At 36.9% G+C, this 23,983-nt stretch overlaps 1 protein-coding gene across 2 annotated transcripts in view; it reads left to right on the plus strand.

The window, feature by feature from the left end:
- Positions 1-23,983, plus strand: part of LRP12 (LDL receptor related protein 12) — a 70,537-nt gene that overhangs the window by 19,689 nt on the left and 26,865 nt on the right. The window contains exon 2 of one of the 2 annotated variants that reach the window (XM_049853816.1): positions 10,827-10,907. In XM_049853816.1, coding sequence (XP_049709773.1) covers positions 10,827-10,907 — 81 coding nt within the window. The remainder of the gene's footprint in view (positions 1-10,826; positions 10,908-23,983) is intronic. The other variant, XM_049853817.1, reaches the window with a different exon arrangement.

Genomic DNA, 23,983 nt, shown 5'->3' on the forward strand with positions numbered 1-23,983 from the left:
AAATGCATTATATATATTAATTTAACCTTTATACCAAAACTATGAGATGGACCCAGCTTTAACTCCATTTTACAGGAAACTAAGCCACAGAGAAATAATTTTCTCAAGGTCACAATTAAAACCAAGGTTTGTGTTTTCAAAAAAGATTATACTACTTTATGGTTCTTGTACTGCTTTATGTGTCATTAAATTCTACCCATAGAATTTAAGATTATAGTTCCTTGCCAGCCTTGAAAACCCTATGGAGCTTAGTTCTACTCTGTAACACATGGGGTCACCATGAATTGGCATCTACTTGATAGCAACAGGTTTGGTTTTTGGTTTATGTTAGATGGGGGTCCTGGGTGGAGCAAACTGTTGGGCACTTGGCTACTAACTGAAAGGTTGGTGGTTCTAATTTACCCAGTGGTGCCTCAGAAAAAAAGACTGACAGTCTGCTTCTAAAAGGTCATAGCCATTGAAAACCCTATGGAGCACAGTTCTGCTCTGAAACATATGGGGTCTCAGTGAGTCGGAATTGACTCAATAGCAACTGGTTTTGTATATTAGATGATGTCAAGGATTATTATTGATTTTTAATGTAGTAGCATTAGTTATGTAAGAGAATGTCCGTATTTTTAGAGAAGCATGTTGAGGTATGTAGAAGTGAAATTTATTATGGCATTTACTTAACACACGCAAAAAGTAGCAAAAGCAGGAGTTAAACTCAAGGTCTTTGATTGTCAAGGCTCATATACGTTCCACTCTATCATCTTGCTATCATATACTATCTATATTAGATTTTAGTGTTGTCTTTTGGGTTGCTTTTGAAAATAGTTGCCAACCCATCTTTTAAAAATTCTTTCATTCCTTGGGGTATGTAAGTGTACCTTTGGTTTTCTCCTACTGCCCTATATCATTAACAGAGGAGCATCTATCAAGGATGGTTCTACATCTGCTAGTCTTGGTGGCAAAAGACCCTGGCATTTCATACTTGGTTCTTCTGTTCCTCATTAGCTATGAGATTTAGGCTTGGGGTGTAATCTCTTGAGTCTCAACATCCTGTACCTTAAAATGGTAATATCAATTACTCGTGGAATAGTTTAAAAGTATTCGAAGAATTGTTGTCTGGTGGAGTGACTGGACTTTTCAAATGTGAAGCAGCTTACTGGAAGAGATAGTCCTAGTAGTTTCTTTAGATGCTTCTGCAGAAAGATTTTCTAACACAGATGATCAAAATGGAATGGATTGAATTATAAAAACTGATTTTTCCTGTCACTTGAAATAGAGAAGTACAAGATTTGTGACCATTTGGTGTGGAGGATGTTTGTAGCGAAGAGTTAAGCTTTGGAGAGACATTTAGACTGCATGTCTATGGGCTTGAAAATATTCTCTGCATGTCTCCAAAGTAGAATGGTGAAGATCATTACTGGGACCCAGTGGTAGGAACATGGTTCTCCTCTCTCTTGATATCTTTTAGTGTAGGAGTATCTCTGCTCACATTTAAGACCCCCCGAGAAATCCAGGAAGGAGGAGTTTGGACCCGTTGTGCCCTGTGCACTGTCTAGTTTGTGCTTTTTAGTGTACTTTTCCCACATCTGGCCTTTTCTCCATTTTGACATTCTGAGAAACAGAGGGCCAAGACTCAATCTGAATGTGAGAAATGAGAAAATGGCTACTGGGCCTGCTTTAATTCTATATCTTAGGCCTGCCTACGACTGTTGTTGTTATTGGGTACCGTCAAGTAGATTTCAGCTCATAGTGACCCCGTGTGACAGAGTAGAATTGCCCCCATAGAGTTTTCTAGGTTGTAATCTTTATAGGAGTCAATTGCAGATCTTTCTCCCACGGAGCAGCTGGGTGGGTTCGAACTGCCAACCTTTCAGTTAGCAGCCAAGAGCTTCATCACAGAGCCATAAGGACTTCTTCCTGTCTATGTATAGCCTAGGCAAAACGAGCCCTCCACTATCAAGCTTATCTTTTTAGCAGACTGTGTGAGGGTTTGGAGGCAAAAGCCTTATTGGTGGTAAAACATAAGTATATATTTGGCTGGCTTTGCTGTCTGTACATACATCTTCACAGTAAAAGATGATGGCCAGGCTACTGCATATCAGATTTGAGGATTTTAGGACCTGGGTTTTGTGCTCTTCTCTATTACTTTCTCATCACATAGCTTAATATGAATTATGCATAAGGCTCCTTACAATGTTGTCTGTAAAACTAAATATATAGAAAGAAGTTTAAATCTATAATGCCCATTGCCATGGAGTCAATTCCAGCTTATAGTGACCGTATAGGGCAGAGTAGAACTGCCTCATAGGGTTTCCAAGGAGAAACTGGTGGATTTGAACTGCCGACCTTTTTGTTAGCAACCAAGCTCTTAACCACTGCACTACCAGGTCTCCATGCTTATAATAAATTATTAGAAAGGTTTTATTTCACATAATTTGCATATATAAGATGTTAGGTTAAGATACTGAAGGGAATACAAATATGCATAAGATTAAAAATACCTGATCTTAAGACACCTATGCACTTTTAGGGTACATAAGTCGTTTCACAAATTTCTACTACAGAGCATTTTTTGTGCCATATAAATAGCATAGTATGCTATTAGAGAGTTTTTTTATTTTTTAAAAAACATTTTGTCATGGAGAATATAGAATATTTATAAAAGTAGATAAGATAACATAATGAACCCCACGTACCCAACACCTAGCCCCAACAACCATTAACCCAGGGTTAATCCTGCTGCATTTATGCCCTATTAAATTCCTCTTCCCCCATATTATTTTGAAGAAAATCTCAGACATCATATCGTTTCATCCATAAGGATTACAGAATGCATCTCTAAAAGATAAGGGTGCTTTTACTTAAATCATAAGTATCATGCCATTATCATATCTCAGGAATTATTGTTAATTTTTTCTTAATTTCATTAAATTATTAGGTTCAAATTTACAGTCTCATGAATGTCATTAATGTTTTTTAATCAGAATCCAAGTAATTTACATATAATTGCTTGATCCTTCCCTTAAGCAGGTGCTCTGGTGTCGCAGGGGTTAAGTGCTCTGCTACTAACCGAAAGGTCAGAGGTTAAAATCCACCAGCCACTCCACAAGAAAAGGATGAGGCAGTTTGCTTCCCTAAAGATTTACAGCTTTGGAAACCCTATGGGGTAGCTCTGCTCTGTCGTACAGGGTCACTATGAGTCGAAACTGACTATTGCAGTGGGTTTGGTTTTGGGTTTTTTCTCTTAAGTCTTTTTTAATTTATAGGTACCCCTCCAAAGAACCTTTTTTTTTTTTTCTCACTCCATCAGTCCTTCCATCTGCCCTTCCTTCCCTCATTCCCTCCTTACCTCCTTCCATCCTTCCCTTCTCCCTCCCTCCTTCCCTCCCTTCCCACTCCCTCTCCCTTTCTTCCCTCCCTCCCTCCTTCCCACCCTTCCTTTCTCCCTTCCTGTCTTTCCCTCTGTCTGTCTTTTTTACCTTATAGTACATTTGTTAAAGACATTATTTCTTTAGAGTTTCCCACAGTCTGGAGTTTGCTGATGGTACCTCTGTAGTGTAACTTAAAAATGTTCCTTTGTCTAAAGCTTTTCCTATAAATTGGTAATTAGATTTAAACTGCAATGTCTGATGTAATAGTCATTTGCCTCATGTGGCTGTTGAAGTTCAAAGTTAATTAAAATTAAGGAAAATAAAAAATTCAGTTCCTGAGGTACACTGGAGCCCCGGTGGCATGGTAGTTAAAGCGTTCAACTGCCAACCAAAAGGTTGGCATTTCAAATCCACCAGCCACTCCTTGGAAACCCTATGGGTCAGTTCTACGCTGTCCTATAGGGTCGCTATGAGTCAGAATCAACTTGACTCCACAGCAGTGGGTTTGGTTTTTTGGGTTTTTTTAATATGCACTAGCCATATTTCAAATGCTGAATGGCCACATGTGACTAATGGCTACCATATTGAATAGCAGTATTATAGAACATTTCCATCTTTGTAGAAAGTTCTGTTAGACGGTGCTGCTTTAGGTAGAGGCTTGATCAGTTTCAAGTTCTTTTGTTTAGTGTGTTCTTCCACACTAAAGACATCATGGCACTTGATGTCTTCTTATCTCCTTTTTTCTTATGTTAGCAGCTGTTGATGTTTCATGACAAGATGCATTAGTTCATTGTTGGTAGTTGTCATTGAGTCCATTCCAACTCATGGCAGCCCTGTATGTGCAGAGAAGAGCTGCTCTGTAGCGTTTTCAAAGCTGTGACCTTTTAGAAGCAGATTGCCACGCCTGCCTTCTAAGGTACCTCTGGGTAGGCTTGAACTGCCAGTGTTTTGATTAGTAGTCAAGTGCTTAACCATTTGTTCATTAAAGGATGCCAAATGCTGACCATACGCGTTTAAAAGTAGTAGTCACTTCTGATTAGCGTGTTCTCCAAAAGCTTTCTGTCGAGTTGACGCTTAACTGAGCCTTGAAATTTCACTAAAAATTTGGTAAGTGGAGATAGAGGGAGAAGAGGTTTTATTTTTGTTGCTGTCTTAAAAAAAATGGGGGTGGGGGTGGAATGGAAGACCTGTCTGTTTGGCCCTCAAAAGAATTAGGAAAATTAAAATTGAAAAGCATGGTTGAAACCCCGGTTATGCGTGGACTATATTTTCGTTTCCCTTGGGCAAATATCCAGGAGTGGAATTGTTTGGTCTCCTTTTTGGTGATTCATGCATACTTATTTTCTGATTTAGGTGGTAATGAAATCTTCCTACCTGAGAAACAGTTCGTTAGAAGTTCTCTAGTTAATTAGCTGATCAGTTAACTAGTTAGTCAACTACTAATGTATAGTTAGAGAAATATTTTATCAGACTATATTTTTTTCAGCGTATGCTACCATTAATGGTTGACCTCTGCAAGACGTCTAAAATGGCTGCATTTGAACAATTATAGTAGGGAGAATGGTGTGTGTGTACATACTTCTGGGTACAGGGTTTTCTTTTCTTGGGGGCTGGGAGAAGGACATTAAGAAGAATGTGATTTGCCTTGTATCAAGAAATCTGTTTTTTTGAGCTGTCTGCTGATACATGTAAATACTTGTGTTATATAAGTCACATCTTTGTAAAAATACTTTTTGTTATGGCAGTACACCTAAATTAAGTAGCCCACTTGCTCCAATTGGTATTTACAGTAAGAAATGTATACTGTAAGGTGAACTACTTCCCAACAGTCACAGCCATTGAAAACCTTATGTGTAGTTCTACTCCGAACTACAGAGTCGCCATGAGTCTGAATCAACCTGATAGCTACTGTTTGTTTTGTTTTGTTTTTTTGTCCTGTAAACCCCCTTCTCCCCCCCAAAAAAGGACAGTTATTTGATGTTAACGGAAATTGTCATTGGTTTTTAACTTCTAAATAGGACCATGGTTAAGATAGAGTAAATGTATGAAAAATTAGCTGCATAATATTTTCTATTTTAAGGTGCTGTTTACAGGTATACCTTGTTTTATTGCAGTTTGTCGCGCTTCACAGATACTGCGTTTTTTACAAATTGACGGTTTGTGGCAACACTGCATTGATCCAGTCTGTCAGTACCATTTTTCAAACAGCATATGATCACTTCATGTCTCTGTGTCACATTTTGGTAATTCTCACAACATTTCAAAATTTTTCATTATTAATACATCCGTTATGGTGGTCTGTGATCTTCGATGTTACTATTTTAATTGTTTTCAGGTGCCACGAACCATGCCCATACAAGACAGTAAACTTACTAAATGTTGTGTGTGTTCTGAGTGCTCCATCTGCCAGCTGTTCTCCATCTCTCTCTCTCTCCTCAGGCCTCCCTATTCCCTGAGACATGATAATACTGAAATTAGGCCAGTTAATAACCCTTCAGTGACCTCTAAGTGTTCAAGTGAAAGGAAGAGTCCCACATCTCTCACTTTAAATCAAAAGCTAGAAATGATAAAGCTTAGTGAGGAAGGCATGTCAAAAGCTGAGACAGACCAAAAGCTAGGCCTCTTGAGCCAAACAGCCAAGTTGTGAATGCAAAGGAAAACTTCTTGAAGGAAATTAGAAGTGCAACTCCAGTGAAGACATGAACGATAAGAAAGCAAAACGGCCTTATTGCTGATACGAAGAAAGTTTTAGTCGTCTGGATAGATGATCAAACCATCTGTAACATTCCCTTAAGCCCAGTTCTCATCCAGAGCAAGGCCCTAACTCTCTTCAATTTTGTGAAGGTTAAGAGAGGTGAGGAAGCTGCAGTAAAAAAGTTTGAAGCTAGCAGAGGTTGGCTCATGAGGTTTAAGGAAAGAAGCCATCTCCATAACATAAAAGGGTGAGGTGAAGTGGCAAGGGCTGATGTAGAAGCTGCAGCAAATTATCCAGAAGATGTAACTAAGATAATTGATGAAGGTGGATACACTAAACAACAGATTTTCAATGTAGACAAAACAGCCTTATATTGGAGGAAGATGCCATCTAGGACTTTCATAGCTAGAGAGGAGAAATCAATGCTTGTCTTCAAAACTTCAAGGACAGGCTGACTCTCTCGTTAGGGGCTAATGTAGCTGGTGACTTTAAGTTGAAGCCAGTACTCATTTACCATTTTGAAAATCCTGGGGCCCTTAAGAGTTTACGCTAAATCTACTCTGCCTGTGCTCTAGAAATGGAACAAAGCCTGGATGACAGCACAACTGTTTACAGCATGGTTTACTGAGTATTTTAAGCCCACTGTCTGTCTTATAGGGTTTCTATGAGAATTGACTCGACAGCAGAGGGTTTGGTTGAGACCTAGGAAACCTTGGTGGCATAGTTGTTAAGAGTTCAGCTCTTAACCAAAACGTTGGCAGTTCACATCCACCAGGCAGTCCTTGGAAACCCTATAGGGCGGTTGTACTCTGTCCTATAAGGTTGCTGTGAGTCAGAATAGACTGGATAGAAGTAGGGTTTTTTTTTTGTTTTGTTTTGTTTTGGTTGAGATCTACTGCTTAGAAAAAGATTCCTTTCAAAATATGACTGCTCATTGACAGTGTACCTCATCACCCAAGAGCTCTGATGGAGATGTACAAGGAGATTAATATTGTTTTCATGCCTGCTAACACAACATCCATTCTGCGGCTCATGGATCAAGGAGTAATTTTGACGTTCAAGTCTTATTATTTAAGAAATACATTTTGTAAGGCTATAGCTGCCATGGATAGTGATTCCTCTGATGGATCTGGGCAATGTAAATTAAAAATCTTCTGGAAAGGATTTGCTATTCTAGATGCCATTAAGAACGTTCATGATTCAGAGGAGGTCAAAATACGAACATTAGCAGGAGTTTGGAAGAAGTTGATTCCAACCTTCGTGGATGACTTTGAGGGCTTCCGTACTTCAGTGGAGGAAGTAACTGCAGATGTGGTAGAAACAGCAAGAGAACTAGAATTAGAGGTGGAGCACAAAGATGTGGCTAAATTGCTGCAATTTCATGATAAAACTTGAATGGATGAGGAGTTGCTTCGTGTAGATGAGCAAAGCAAGTGATTTCTTGAGATAGAATCTACTCTTGGTAAGGATGCTGTGAACATTGTCGAAATCACAACAAAGGATTTAGAATATTATGTAAACTTAGTTGATAAAGCAGCGGCAGAGTTTGAGAGAACTGACTACAATTTTGAAAGAAGTTCTACTGTGGATAAAATGCTATCAAACAGCATCACTTGCTACAGAGAACTCTATCATGAAAGAAAGAGTCCGTCTATGTGGCAGACTTCATTGTTTGCTTTTTTTAAGAAACTGCCACAGTGACCCCAACCTCTAGCAACCACCAACGACCCTTATCAGTCAGCAGACATCAACATCAAGACAAAAGCCTTCACCAGCAAAAACATTACGACTTACTGAAGGTTAGCATTTTTAAGCAATAAAGTATTTAATTAAGGCATATACATTGTTTTTTTACACACAATACTGTTGTACACTTAATAGACTACAGTATAGTGTATGCATAACTTTTATATGTACTGAGAAGCCAAAGAATTCATGTGACTCGCTTTATTGTGATAATATGAAACCAGACCTGCAGTATCTCCGAGGTATGCCCATACTGGCTTTAAAAATCATTAATACTTTTCTGAAGTTATAATATTTAATAGTATTTATCAGACTTCGGTTTATCCAGAATGGTATCAAATGAACTGTTCTGTTAAACTGTTGTTTGCTTGCTTGCTTGCTTTTAGTAATATTAAAATTTTTTTTAAAAAAAGAAGTCTGTGCCTGTTATAACAAGTTTGATCAATTTTGAAGTATACAAAACAAATCTTCTCTAGTTCCAGTTTGGAAGCCCTGGTGGCATAGTGGTTAAGAGCTATAGCTGCTACCCAAAAGGTCGGCAGTTTGAATCCACCAGGTGCTTCTCGGAAACTCTTGGGGCAGTTCTACTCTGTCTTGTAGGGTCGCTATGAGTCGGAATTGACTTGATGGCGGTGGGTTTGGTTTTGGCTTTAGTTCCAGTTCCAGGGGTTTCCCTCTATAGTTTATATATATATCCTTAACTCTTCTATGTTTACATAAATGCGTATACATGTATATTACATGCTTATATAAAATATGCATATTTTAAACTATATGTACATAATTTTAGAGTTAAAATTAAATCACACTTTAATGCTATTCTGAAACATTTTTAATGTGCCTGTCTTCCCAAGTTAGGACATAAAGACTTATTTTGTTCAGTTTGTTGAATATTTTACTATAAGGCTATATTTATCTATTGGCATATTGATGAAGATTTAGATTAATTTTATATATACATATACATGTATGGAGCCCTGGTGGCACAGTGGTTAAGAGCTTGACTGCTAACCAAAAGGTTGGCAGTTCGAATCCACCAGGCGCTCCTTGGAAACCCTGTGGGGCAGTTCTACTCTGTCCTTTAAGGCCACTGAGTCGAAATTGACTTGACATCAACACACACAGACAAACACATACATACACACATACACCTGAAAAAAACCAAACCCACTGCTGTCGACTCAGTTCCAACTCATGGTGACCCCATAGGGTTTCCAAGCCTGTAAATCTCTATGGAAGCAGACTGACACATTTTTCTCCAGCGGAGTCACAGACCTTTCAATTAGCAGTCTACCGCTTTAACCTCTTTGCCACCAGGGCTCCAATTCTACTAAGCTCATCTAATCCTATGAAGTAGGTGTGATTATCTCCATTTTAGAGATGAAAAAGGTGTGGAGAGGTTAGGAAACTTGCCCCAAATCATGCAGCAGGTAAGTGATAGAGCTGGTATTAAAATGCTAGCAATCTCATTCAGAGTCAACACTCTAAAACACTACATTATGTTGCCTTTTTCCTTCTGCCTATCTTTATTTATTGAGTTGGGAAAAGAAGCTTAATGTATAAAATATGTTTAACATTAAAAGTCTCCTGAATATGCTTTAACAGTGTACCTAAGGGTATTGGAACCCTCAGGATCACAAATTACACAACCGTATAATGATGTATCATATAGATGTAGGAGGTTTAAGCTAGTGCTTCTCAAGTTTGTTGATGTGCTTACAAATCACTGGGTGGGCGGAAGGGTGTGTTAAAATGCAGATTCTGATAATAAGCTCCTGAAGATGCCAGTAAGGCCGGCCTCCTTGCTAGTAGCACAAGTGTAGGCAATTGATATACTCATCTTTGGCAAACCTTGTTGGTTGCTTTATTGAATCAGTTTCTTATGTCATTTTGTTGATGCTACCTGTTTTTCTAAGTTTTGTGTGGTAAAGAAATGGGTGAAGATTTTCTAGTAGCTTCAATTCTATGAATATAGCATTTTATATTATTGGGAAATGTAAATTGTGGCTTATGTGGAATTAATGTACAGTACTTTAAAATAATGGTGATCAAACTTATTTGTGTACTTAATATGGCTTATGGAAACCCTGGTGGCATAGTGGTTAAGTGCTCTGGCTGCTAACCAAAGGGTCGGCAGTTCAAATCCTCCAGGCGCTCCTTGGAAACTCTATGGGGCAGTTCTACTCTGCCCTATAGGGTTGCTATGAGTCAGAATTGACTCAACGGCACTGGGTTTAATATGGCTTACATGCCTATGTCACCATTTCCACTGTGTCGTTCTAAATTAATTAATGGAAAGACACATTTCTTTTTATTTTGGAAGATATACCTACCTGTAGTTGAGCTAAAAATAGTTTTATCACTTTTTTTATTCTTTAGTAATAATAATATACTTTACGGAGTTATAAAAATAAATGCCTGAAGGGACACTGTTCACATTAATTTGAAGAAGTAAATATCCTCAGTACTTTCTGTGCAAGTCTTTTTAAAGTGATACTTTTATTAGATGACCCGCCGTAACTCATTTCAGCAAGTTATTTGAATGCTTCCAGGCTCCCAACTTTGTGCTAGGAGGTATAGTGAATCAGGGGCTACCAAAGTAAGATATAATTCTGTCCTTGCTCTTAAAAATGTAAGACTTGTTACTGTGAAAAAATTAAAAAATTTAAAGGAGAATGCAAGTCATTTTTTTTTTTTAACAACTTGTGAATGGATTGAGCATGCTCCTAGAAGAACACTATTTTTTACCCGCATGTGGTTCCCTCTTTTCTAGTAATAGTACTAAGTTCCCTTTTGATTATTAACTTGATGGGAAATTTTTTCTGGTATTAAACAGACTTTGCATATTGTGATTTCCGTATTTTGTTTTCCTTACTATCATTATGATTTTGGGCTTCATAGTATCATTTCAAATATTTTAGTATATGAGACTTTAGTTTATGAGTATTAAAAATAGTTCAATGTAGTTTTTCTTTTAAAGGGAGAATCTGAAATTTTTTTATAAACTTCATTTTGGAAATTAGTTTATTCGTTATGTTTAATTTTAGGAAATGGTCCTCTTGCAGAACATTCTGAGACTGTGCATATTTCAGGAGTGTCAACTGGTAAGTCATTTTTTTGTAATGTTTAAATTTCATGCATGACTTATATGGTAAATATTGAAAGCCACCTGCTATCTTATGAAGTGATATTTGGCAATAAAATTATTACTGCATTTTGCAGCATGTAATAAGGAATGAAGCAACTGGAACATAGAGAAATTCTTATAAGATAAAATTGATACTTGCATGCCTATGGATTTATTACACTTTTCTAAACAGACTGCGTAACTATATTTTTAGACAAACATTGAACCAAGACAAAAGTTAGCTCGTTAGCTCAAATTGAATTAGTATTTTCTTTCCATACAAAGTTATATAGAATGAAATTTATTAAAATGTAATTTTGAGTACAATTCCTACCATTAGAGCCTTAGCAATTACGCATTTTGCTTGATATTTACATTAAAGTACTGCTTTACATAAAGCTTTTGTACTTGGGTGCACAGTTTATTTGCTGTTAAAAAGCAACACAACAACATATTTGTGTCCATGAAATTCAAAAACTGGTTGTGGTAAATGCATTTTTCCCACTCATGTAAGGTTTTATAACTTAATAATTTCTTAAAGGCCCCTTACTATAAAAATTTTCATTTTTAGGTGACTTCCACAGCCAAATTACTATTTTTTTCCTAGGAGAAGAAAAACATTTATTCTTGCACTACTGAAATAGGGTTTCTTACTGTTTTTTTTATTATTTCCCTACATTCTTGATAACTTTTGTATTGTTTAAAAAAAAATTACGCCTAGTATATTTGACAATATCAGTCCACTGATTGATTTTTGTGTGTCATTTCATGGTTTATTTTTCCTCACATAAAGCAAAACTCTTAAGTTCTTTTGTTTTATGTCTGATTTTATAGTCAGAAAGTTAACAGACTTAAATAATCTAAGAGTTGATGTATGCTAGTCAAACCCATTGACAAGCTGGTTTCCTGCAAATGAAAAGCAGTTGCCTCAGTAGCCTGCATTAATTCTTTTACAGTTTGTTTTACTATTTTCCTATGCTTTCAAGTGGCATATAATTATGTACATCAGTTAGAAATAAAATTATTTTAAAAGTGACCTTAATTTTTTCCATTTCTTTCTATTTTGAGTAGCTAATGAGAATTATGATTACTTTTTCCAAGGCGTTACTATGAAGTAAGAAGATTATTTGAAAACATACATTAATTGGTACAACCAAATGGCTATTATCCCCTTCATTGATACTCAAAATTTTTGTCTTAGGACCATTTCTAAGCTTTTAAAATTTGAGAACGTCAAAAGAGATTTTGTGGGGGGGGGCTTTGATATATCAGTATTTACTGTATTAGAAATTAAAACTGAGAATCGTTTTAAGGTTTATTCATTTATTTGAAAATAATAGTAATAAACCCATTATTAAATAATAGCATAAATACATAATTCTGTGAAAAATATTTTTTCCAAAACAAAAACATTAATAAGAAAAATAAAAAATTGAATTGAATTCAAAAAAAGAAGCAGCATTGGCACTGTTTTATACTTTTGCAGTCATTAGTGTTTGGCTTAAAAGAAGATAGTGGGATTCTCATCTTTCTGCATTCGGTCTTTTGCGACATGGTATTTTGACGGAAGTATAGGAAGCCAACCCAGCCGTGTACCAAATGTGTAACTGAAAAAGGAAGAAGTATTTTAATAGCCTTTTCAGATAATTGTGAATATTCTTCTTTGAGAATGCACTAAAACTCAGCAAGTGGTAGGTAGTTCCTTAAAGGCCAGTTGCAGTGTAGAATCTGAAATCATGTTAGTGAACCTCTCTGTTAACGTTAAAATCCAGTTGGCCTTTCTTGAACTATCAGTGGTTTTTTACCCATGCATAATTGTGTAGTACACATTGGTCATTTGCAAAATATTAGTTTGCCTAGTTATGCAGATTTACATAAGGAGCCCTGGTGGTACAGTGGTTAAGCACTTGACTGCTAACCGAAAGATCAGCGGTTCAAGCCCACCAGCCGCTCTGTAGGAGAAAGATGTGACAGTCTGCTTCCCTAAAGATTTACAACCTTGGAAACCCTATGAGACAGTTCTACTCTGTTCTATAGAGTTGCTATGAGTGAGAATAGACTCAACAGCAGTGGATTTGTTTGGGCTTTTTTTGGGTTTTGCAGGTTTATATGGAGTGTGAGAAGTTACGGAAATTTGGACAGATTTAGTATTTAATTAAATTCTGAATTTTGCTTCAACTCACCAAGATTAGAGTCTGCTTATTTTTATCTGTTTGCTTGAAATTAAACTAGTAAGCTCTTGTTAAGCATAGCAATTACTCTTAAATTCCTATTTGAAAAAATAATTCAACAATTAAAAATTTTAGCACTATGTGAAAAATGTTTTACATGTTTAAGTCTTGGCTTTTTTTCTGCTTCTGAATACCATATACTTAGAACTGTATGTTTTAATTAAATGTATTTATGTGACAGTAAAATACTTCATTTCAGAGGCCAGTGGAACTTCATTAAAGGCTGATATTTTTCCTAAAAGGCAGTCTTGTAAAATCATCTATGGAATGAGAAGAAGAATAATATGAAATGTATTCTGATTATACTATTATAAAAAATAAGTGGATGCTGTCTCAAAAGGTGCTTCTGGATACACAGATCCATCAGTTTTTCTTAGGCCAGTACTGAGCTATAGGAGATGTAATGTTTGGTATAGTAATAATAACCAGTTGTCCTCAAGTTGATTCGACTCATGGCAACCCAGTATGTGTCAGGAGCAGAACTGTGCTCCATAGGGTTTCCAATGGTTGTTTTTTTTTTTGGAAGTACATCTCCAGGCCTTCCTTTTGAGGTGTCTCTGAGTGGCCTTGAACCTCCAGCCTTTTTGGTTAGCATATGAGCATGTTAACTGCTTGTACCACCTGGGGATTCCTAATATAGTTTAAAACCAAAAACCAAACCCATTGCCGTCACGTTGATTCTGACTCCTAGTGACCCTATAGGACAGAGTAGAAATGCCCCATAGGATTTCCAAGGCGCGCCTGATAGATTTGAACTGCCAGCCTTTTGGTTAGCAGCTGTAGCTCTTAATCACTATGCCACCAGGGCTTCCCAATACAGTATAAACCTCCTGAATTCCTTGCATCCCAAGTTGAAACCCGAGCCCTTTCACTGGCCTAAATAAGAGAACTAGCCTTTGGAAAAATCTCTAAATGTAGGACTTGCTTTCTCAGGAGACCCGCAAGAAGCAGAAATGGTAAGGTACCTCAGTACTCTGTGGTTTTACCTGCTTCTGCTTTCCACCTGCTTCTTTCACCTCTGTTACTCTGTTTGACTGTGCTCGTTGCCCTAGTCCTTTCATTTTTTGCATTTTGGACAGTTATTGACAACTTTTAACTTGTCTACAATTGGTGTTAATATGTTAAGTGTCCAAATCAGGACATTTTGAAAGGGTACGTTGTTTTTATTATGCTGGCACCAGAGACAACACCAAGACTGTCCCGGACAAACCAGGATGATAGTCACTCTACCTGTAATGAATTCCGTTCACTTAGTATGGGTTACTGGTTTTTAGTATGTATTAAGCCCCTGATATGGACCTTGTGCCAGGAAGGGTGGGAGTAAGCAATAAGTAAGATACTCTCGCCTCAAGGAGCTTAGTCATTTAATGGGGGAAGTAATAAAGTATGCGCAGTGCACCTATAATGTGGCCTTAATGTGGGGAATCCTATGGCACATAGATATAAAAATAGATGATGAATTTATAAAAGACCCAATTATTGTGTCTGGGGGATAGTAAATAAATTAATAGTGGCTTTTGTTATTTTGGGTGCTGGGTTTTGTTATTTTATTAATTAGGAAGAATAAAAGTGCTTATTTTTGTTTACTCATGAATTTTTATGTGTATTAATTTCTAATTCATAATATTTTTTTTGTTCTTCTGCTTGGGATAATTTGTTTTATTTCTAATACTCATTTTCATCTTTCTCGTCCTCAAATCCTTGCCAAGAAAGATGTCTTTACCTTTTTGCGTGTTCTTTTGCCACAGAATTGTCATAAGAAAGCTTAAGTAAATAAAGTACCATGAAGTATGTATCCAGTGCTTATATAATGGGAAAAAATTATTGGATAAAATCTTTTTTTTTTAATTTAGAATTTTTCGTGGTCCAGATGGTAAATCTGGTTCAGATATAAAGGAGAAAAGACAAATGGTGTTTTTGTTAATCTACTAAAATGTGAAAATCATTATGAAATTATATCATAGTAACTACCAAGTAATTTAATTGCATATAGGAGAGAGCAGGAAGGGCTATTTTAATGTTCTTTCTAAAAAATGTCTAAATTAAATATCTAATGTTCTTTTTTTAATGTCTGAATTTTTGTAAGTAGCTAAATTACTGCTCATCTGCTACATGCAGTGAAACTTTTTAGGTCAAGTTGACTTGTAGTAAGGCCTTCTGCACACTTCAAACAAATATATTTGATTTTTAAAATATATCTACTTTATACTGAACTTTACAGTCTTGATATTGATTTGAATCAGGGTAATTCTAGAAGTAAGATGATTATGTCCTTCGTATTCTTGATTGGGAAACCCTGGTGGCATAGTGGTTAAGAACTATGGCTGCTAACCAAAAGGTCGGCAGTTCAAATCCACCAGACATTCCTTGGAAACTGTGGGGCAGTTCTCTCCCGTAGGGCCCTTATGAGTTAGAATCAACTCCACGGCAGTGGGTTTGGTTTTGGTTTTTGGCATTCTTGATTGTTTCCAGATCAGGTTTTTTGTTTGTTTTCACAAATCCTATTTATTCATTATAGTTTTATTAAATGTGTAGTAAAATTGAAAAAAGACAAAAAAAAAACTAAGAAAATCACCCATTAATCTTACTTTCTAGTATAATGATAGTAATTTATTTCATTTATTGTTTTTCTATGCATATATTAAGTATAATTGTATATGCATTTGGATCATAACTAATTTTATTTTCTGCCCTTTCTACTTAACATTTGGTTGTAGAATGCATTTTATTTTTTTCATTGGTCTTCACAACTGTTAATTTAATGCCTTATAAAATTTCCACCAAGTGGCTGTATTGTAATGTCCTTAAACATATCAGTAGGTTGTTTCCAGTGCCTTTTCTGTAGCCCAGATCATGCTGCAGGTACATACTTGGTTAGCAGCCGAGCGCTTAACTAGTGAACCACCAGGACTCCGTAACATATGTCTAGCTGTTTTTATTTATAAGAATATTTTCTTAGCATAGATTTCTGGAAGTAGAAATACTGTATCGAAGGTCATGAATAATTTAACGACCCTGGAAACCTTTCGACAGATGGTTTTCAAAAAGGATTTACCAGCATACACAGCTATTTGCAATGTATAAGAGACCTTACACTGGGCTATGAGCGCCTTTTTAACTTTTTTCTTGCTGTGTTTCCTCTAAAGTCCCAGCCTTTTATTTTCCCCAGCCTGTTCAGAAATGTACTGTTTGCTTCTCTTTTCAGTTCATGGCCTAAAGTTGTGACATTGCAAAGAAGAGAATGAAGTTCGTTTTCCTTTGTAGTTAGGCAAATGTAGCTTGAAATTTAAAAAAAGATTTTCTCATTACTGATGGGAACGGATTTTGGGGCTTGCTGCTTTCTCAGGTAGAAGATTGTTACATAACAAACTAGCCCCACTTCACCAGTGATACAGCTTCTAAGTGTTCCTACCTTTCAACAGCAATAGCTAAGAGCTCTTTCTGAGTTAATTTGGTCTTGAGTCTACATTTGACTTGGAATCTTTTGTCATGGCAAAACTGATAGATTTCTGAGAGCCGAGAAAGAGAATATCTAACTTAGAAAGATCTTTTTTTAGTCCTTGTTCCTCTTAACTGAATTAGCAGCATGTATAAAATAAACTTGAAATAGTTCATTAAGTGCTTTTCATCCTTTATTTTCTTAGAATTTTTATTCCATCAAAATTGTCACCATTTCTTGCTTTTGTGTGTTTGCATTTTATAGTTCTTATTCTAAACTCAAAGGCCTAGCACATTGCTAGTCCTGTCCTGTAAGTTTTAAACCTAATGATTTAGTTGTGGCCTTTTTAATTGGGGAAACCCTGGTGGCGTAGTGGTTAAGTGCTATGGCTGCTAACCAAAAGGTCGGCAGTTTGAATCCACCAGGTGCTTCTGGGAAACTCTATGGGGCAGTTTTACTCTGTCCTATAGGGTCGCTATGAGTCGGAACTGACTCGACGGCACTGGGTTTGGTTTGGTTTTTTGGTTTTTAGTTGGACATATTATTTTCTAAATTGCAGTTAATTTGCTTACAGATAAGTTAGCAACATTTTATAATAGTGTACAGCACTGTAGTAAAATGACTTTTTTTTTAACCACAGTTTTAGGTTTAAGTACTATAACATGGCATTTTGAATCTCCTTTTAAGGAGTAAAAAGTAATTGGCAAGTTGCCTAGACAAGAACATCTTGTCTAATAACTCTTTTTTTTTTTAATCTTACAATTTTCAGATTTTCCAAATAAAGAATCTGAAAGGAAATACAGCTTAAACTGATTCTTTAATAGCCGTTTATATTTTTTTGTAATGAAAAGTTACATGAATGAAGTAGAAGGTACAGGTGGTCTTTTGCACTTTTTCCATGTGGTTTTAATATTATTTTACAATTATCCACCCTCTCGTTAAACTTATTTAAAAGATATACCAGTTCTTTTGACTCAGTGTTATAATAATTATCTGTGTTTCAGGTGAAGAAAGGAAGGAAAGTTTATTATATTTTAAGTGATAATAAATCCATTAGGGTTTCTAGGATTTCAAAATATAAGAATAGAATATAGTGTGAACTCAAGACACTATTCTTTAAAGTAAGAAAGTGGGGAAATACAAGACTTGAGTCCATTTAAAAAAAAAAAAAGAACACATACATTGGTATAAAAACCAAAAAAACCAAACCAGTTGCCATCAAGTTGATTCTGACTCATAGCAACCCTATAGGGCAGAGTTGAACTGCCCTTAGAGTTTCCAAGGAGCACCTGATGGATGTGAACTGCCGACCTTTTGGTTAGCAGCCGTAGTACTTAACCACTATGCTGCCATGATTTCCAGTACTATTAATTCTTAAAGCCATTGCCTACCTTCAGAATGTTTATTATGAGACACTTAAGCTTTGGAATAGAGCGCTCCTATTAAGTTTTAGAAAGGAAACTTATGGAGGTATTATAATTTTTATATGTTATAATTATATGTGTCATTTTAGAAGACTAAGGTGCGCCTGACCCAAGCCATGGTGTTTTCAGTCACCTCATATGCATGGGAAAGCTGGACAATGAATAAGGAAGACCGAAGAAGAACTGATGCCTTCGAATTATGGTGTTGAAGAATATTGAATGTACCATGAACTGCTGAAAGAACAAACAAATCTGTCTTGGAAGAAGTCCAGCCAGAATGTTCCCTTAAAAGCAAGAACGGTGAGACTTCGTCTCACATACTTTGGATGTGTTATCAGGAGGGATCAGTCCTTTTAGCTGTCATGCTTGGTAAAATAGAGGGTCAGTGAAAAAGAAGAAGACCCTTAGTGAGGTGGATTGACACAGTGGCCGCAACAGTGGGCTCAAGCAAAGCAATCGTGAGGATGGCATAGGACTGGGCAGTGTTTCCTCCTGTTGTTGTACACAGGGTCGCTATGAGTCCAGACCGACTTGACGGCACCTGACAACAACAATCTTGCCTGTCTTATGTATAATGTTTTATTTTGTAATAATATATTTTATGTCAGATATTTCCGTAATATTATATATAGTTGTAACGTTATATAATCAAATATTTATTAAGCTATATAAAAAGATCTTTATATATTTTTATATTATTGTGCGAAAGCTAGTCACTTAGCCTGTGAGCAACCTGAACTTAGGATTTTACTTGACCAGTAGCCCAGTATAAGTAAGGGGGTGATTAGATATTAAACTACAGTAATAGAAATATAGTACCCAGAGCAAAGCAGATGGCAGTTCTTCTTTACTCCTCTCTTAAACATACTGAGAGTATTATGTTCATTTCTGGGTACCACCCTTCACAAGGATGCTAGGAGACTGGAACACTCCCAGAAGAAGATGGTGAGCATACTGAAAACCACATTGTGTTAGTTTCCTAGGGCTGCCATAACAAATTAACACAAACTTGGTGGCTTAAAACAACAGGAATTTATTCTCCTGCAGTTCTGGTGGCCAGAAGTCAGAAATCAAGGTGTCGGCAGGGCTGTGCTCCCTCCACATCCTCTGGGGGAAAGTCCTTTCTTGCCTCTTCCAGCTTCTCATAGCTCCTAATGTTAATTAGCTTGTGGCAGCTTAACTGCTTCTCCAGTCTGCCTCCATCTTCACATGGTCTTCTTTGCTCTGTGTGTTTTTGTGTCCTCTTATTTTATAACCCAGACACCCATATGAACTGTAAAATGTAAAATAGAAAAGCAAAAAATGGTGATGATTTTGATCATTGGATAAAAAAAAAAAATTTTTTTTTTTTTTTTTTTTATAAATCTAGGATGATTTCACCTTGAGCTTTTTTAGCTGATTATATCTGCAAAGATCGTATTTCAAGTAAGGTTTCTGGTTGACATGAATTTAGGGAGAGGCACTCTTTGACCTATTGTATATGTGACAGCTGATAAAGATGGCTTAGGAAATAGTGAGCTCCAAGGCCAGTTTATGTTGGCTCCAATGCTGATTTCTGCCTTATCTCTTTTGTGCTTCCAAGCTTCAAAAATGGATTTCTTTTCCTCATTCGGGAAATTGAAGTATCCTTCCACTCTTAACCATCTTTTTGAACACTACTATTTATTAGTCACCCAGCTTTCTCTGCTTTTCCGTTGCCCTGTCCCTTTTTTCCTTAGCCTTCGCTTGATCCCTTATTACTTCATGCCCTTATCATCACACCCTTAAGTATACATACATTCTTATTATTAAAGGTAGGTTCTAGAATGCTGTTTATAAAATTGTTTTCTTTCTTTTTTTAAACCCCCCCCCCCTTTTTTTTAATGCTGAGGAGACTAAGATGTAGTTGAGGCCTGCTTGCAGTTCTTAGATGGATTTCTAGCAAATGGGAATCAGCTTAAAACTAAATGTACTCTTTTCATCTGTGTCCTTATGTGATTCTGTACCCTTTCTCTCCATGTTAATATAGGACCCATAGGTGGCTTTTTTTTGCCCCAAAATAGACCACTTTGGTCTTAATTGAAATTCCATTGACACAGCGGCCCTTCACTCTGATGATTATTCCAAGTGGCATAGAGAGCTCCTTAGTGGGCAGTAGTATGCCTTATGTTTAAGAGCACAGCTTCTGAAGCCTGTTGTGTGGGTTCGTATCCCAGTTGTGACACTTACTAGCTCTGTGAACGTAGGAATGTTACTTAATTTCTGTGTGCCTCTGTTTTTTCTCATTGGTTAAATAGAATGGGAAAAGAAAGTACGTGATAGGTAGTAAGAATTCAATAAACGTTAGCACACCCCTCATTTTGATGATATTCACAGACTTGAACTTATAAACCATAAACTTATGACTTGCAACAGAAATCTCATCCTTCACACCATTCCATGTACTTAGCCTTTAAGTCTTCAAACTCCTACCCTTCGAAATTAATATTGGGCCAGTAGATGACTGATTTTCATGCTATTATCTAAGTTACATATTCTGATTTCTCCATGTCTCAATACTTTTTATAGCTTGCATAGACATAATATTGTCTATATATTGCTTGATTCACTTGTTAGTCTTTCATATTCTTGTCCAATATAGCCATCCAGCAGTCACCATTTGCTGACTGGTTTTCTGTTTTGGAGACTTTTTTAAAGACATACTCTTACTTGCGTTGGAATCAGACCCTTCATAATAGCATTTTCAATACTTTTGTGCTTGTACTTGTCAGCCATAATGAAAGTAATAATGTTTATAAAACATTCTATACTCTGAAAACTGAGATGGCCAAATGACCACCATTGACCATAAATGCTATTGTTTGCTCATGAACAGAGTGAACATGCTTTTGTTCTCCAGTGAAGTTTTCGTAAAATAAAATTTTACAGAGGAGCTTCTGTATTGGCTTTTTAGCTAATTTCTCTGCCTCGCCATTATCTCTTCCCACAGATTGTAACACTGCAAAGTAATCTTTATAAAATATTTCAATCACATCACTTCCTTTCATAGTAGCCCACCTTGGCTTGACTAGTGTCTGTGGAATTGTTTTAACTAGTTTGTAATGTGCTCTTTACTCTGGCTCAACCTATTACTGATCCTGTAAAAGAAATTCTTCATTACAGTCAAGTGTAACACTCCCTGTCCTATGCTTAAACCAAAACAACTCACTGCCGTTGAGTCAATTCCAATTCATAGCGACCGTATAGGACGGAGTAGAACTGCCCCATAGAGTTTCCGAGGAGCGCCTGGCAGGTTCAAACTGCCGACCTCTTGGTTAGCAGCCGTAGCATTTAACCACTATGCCACCAGGGTTTCCATTCTATGCTTATATAACACATTCTTTTTTTATGGACCTTTGTTTCTGTGTTTTTAATAGTACCACATGTACAGTGACAGTTTATTTAAAATTACTTTAAATATGCATTATGGCATTTTCTACTGAATTGTCTTAATGCTTTCAATCATTGTTTATATGTTTGTTGGATTCAGTTAATAAGTATCTATTGTTTTTACAAAACTATAATTTCCATGAGAGGATGAATTCTCTTTGCTTCTTTTGTGTCCTTCATGTGTCTCAGGTAGTTAGGTGGTCAGCTAACATAGCAGATTTTTACTTGAATTTGTCATATGATTTATTAAAACCAAAGGCACAAAGATTTCAGGTAACTTTTAGTCTCAGCTACTTTTAGGCATGAAGTGTCAACCCTTGTCAGCTTTGAAAAGAAATCCAGTTCTTCATCTGTGGAGCGGGAAATTATACTTTCCTTTTTCTTTTGTAAGTACTTCAGCTCTAATCATAAATTTCCTTGCTTACCTCTTTTTTCAGCCTTTAGAACCATAAAACCTCCCACTGAAGGGCAGTTTATTTGATAATTTGAAGTCATCATCTTTCCTGTGTCCTCTAACTAGAGGTTGTTTGAAAACTTCCTATTTTTTAAATAATTGTTTTAAAGATAATGGGTATGGCACATTAATCTAGTTTTTAAACCACAGTTCCGTGCTTTTCTTGAAATTATTAAAATAGTGTTAGGATAAACATCAAGTCCTGATCCTTTCTCAATCAGTTTCACCCTCTGTTTTCTAAACTATACAGTGAGATCTTTGTATTTTAAACCAAGAAACTGGTATCATCTCATCGGGAAGTCCATCGGAGAATCGCTACCTAGTCATTCCTCAGTTAAATCTCCCTTTCTTAACTGACAGCATGCATGATAAATTCAAAACTAGTTTCTATTTAGTTTAACCCTTTGTTGTGGTTGTTAGGTGCCATCGAGTTGGTTCCGACTCGTAGCGACCCTAATGCACAACAGAACGAAACACTGCCCCGTCCTGCGCCATCCTTACAGTCGTTGTTATGCTTGGGCTCATTGTTGCAGCCACTGTGTCAGTTCACCTCGTTGAGGGTCTTCCTGTTTTCCGCTGACCCTGTACTCTGCCAAGCATGATGTCCTTCTCCAGGGACTGATCCCTCCTGACAACATGTCCAAAGTATGTAAGACACAGTCTCGCCGTCCTTGCCTCTAAGGAGCATTCTGGCTGCACTTCTTCCAAGACAGATTTGTTCGTTCTTTTGGCAGTCCACAGTATATTCAGTATCCTCTGCCAACACCACAGTTCAAAGGCGTCAACTCATCTTCGGTCTTCCTTATTCATTATCCAGCTTTCACATGCATATGATGCAATTGAAAGTATCATGGCTTAGATTAGGTGCACCTTAGTCTTCAGGGTGACATCTTTGCTCTTCAAAACTTTGAAGAGATCCTTTGCAGCAGATTTGCCCAATGCAATGTGTCTTTTGATTTCTTGACTGCTGCTTCCATGGCTGTTGATTGTGGATCCAAGTAAAATGAAATCCTTGACAACTTCAATCTTTTCTCCGTTTATCATGATGTTGCTCATTGGTCCAGTTGTGAGGATTTTTGTTTTCTTTATGTTGAGGTGCGGTCCATACTGAAGGCTGTGGTCTTTGATCTTCATTAGTAAGTGCTTCAAGTCCTCTTCTCTTTCAACAAGCAAGGTTGTGTCATCTGCATAATGCAGGTTGTTAATGAGTCTTCCTCCAATCCTGATGCCCCGTTCTTCTTTATGTAGTCCAGCGTCTCGTATTATTTGTTCAGCATACAGATTAAATAGGTATGGTGAAAGAATACAACCCTGATGCACACCTTTCCTGACTTTAAACCAATCAGTATCGCCTTGTTCTGTCCAAACAACTGCCTCTTGATCTATGTAAAGTTTCCTCCTGAGCACAATTAAGTGTTCTGGAATTCCCATTCTTCGTAATGTTATCCATAGTTTGTTATGATCCACACAGTCGAATGCCTTCAATAGTCAATAAAACACAGGTAAACATCCTTCTGGTATTCTCTGCTTTCAGCCAGGATCCATCTGACATCAGCGATGATATCCCTGGTGCCACGTTCTGGACATGGAACCAGAAGAGGAGGTTAACCTTTTAGTGTAGCTTAACTTGTTAGCTGCTGTCAAGTCAGCCCCCGAATCATGGTGACCCCGTGCACAACAGAATGAAATGCTGCCCAGTCCTCTGTTATTCCAGTGATCGGTTGTGGATTGGGCCATTATGATCCTTAGGATTTTCAGTGACTGATTTTCAGAAGTAGATCACCAGGCCTTTCTTCCTAGTGCATGTTAGTCTAAAAGTTCCACTGAAACCTGTTTAGCATTACAGCAGCATGAAGCCTCCACTGACGGACTGGTGGTGGCTGCAGCACAGCTAGCATTGTAATCATGTAGTACGTTGTCTATTATTTGTCATTCCACTGTGAATTAAATAGGCTTATTGAGACTAGTCAGGTAACTTAATCACTGTATACACCTATGAAGAAGATGAGGTCCAACTTGAGAGTTTCTGTCTCTTGAATAAATGTTAGAAACCCCTTTGATTTTGGAGGTTTCTATTTCTGCAGTCATGGGAAATGT

This window comes from Elephas maximus, chromosome 15 (genome assembly GCF_024166365.1).
Source record: "Elephas maximus indicus isolate mEleMax1 chromosome 15, mEleMax1 primary haplotype, whole genome shotgun sequence".
NCBI lineage: Eukaryota > Metazoa > Chordata > Mammalia > Proboscidea > Elephantidae > Elephas > Elephas maximus.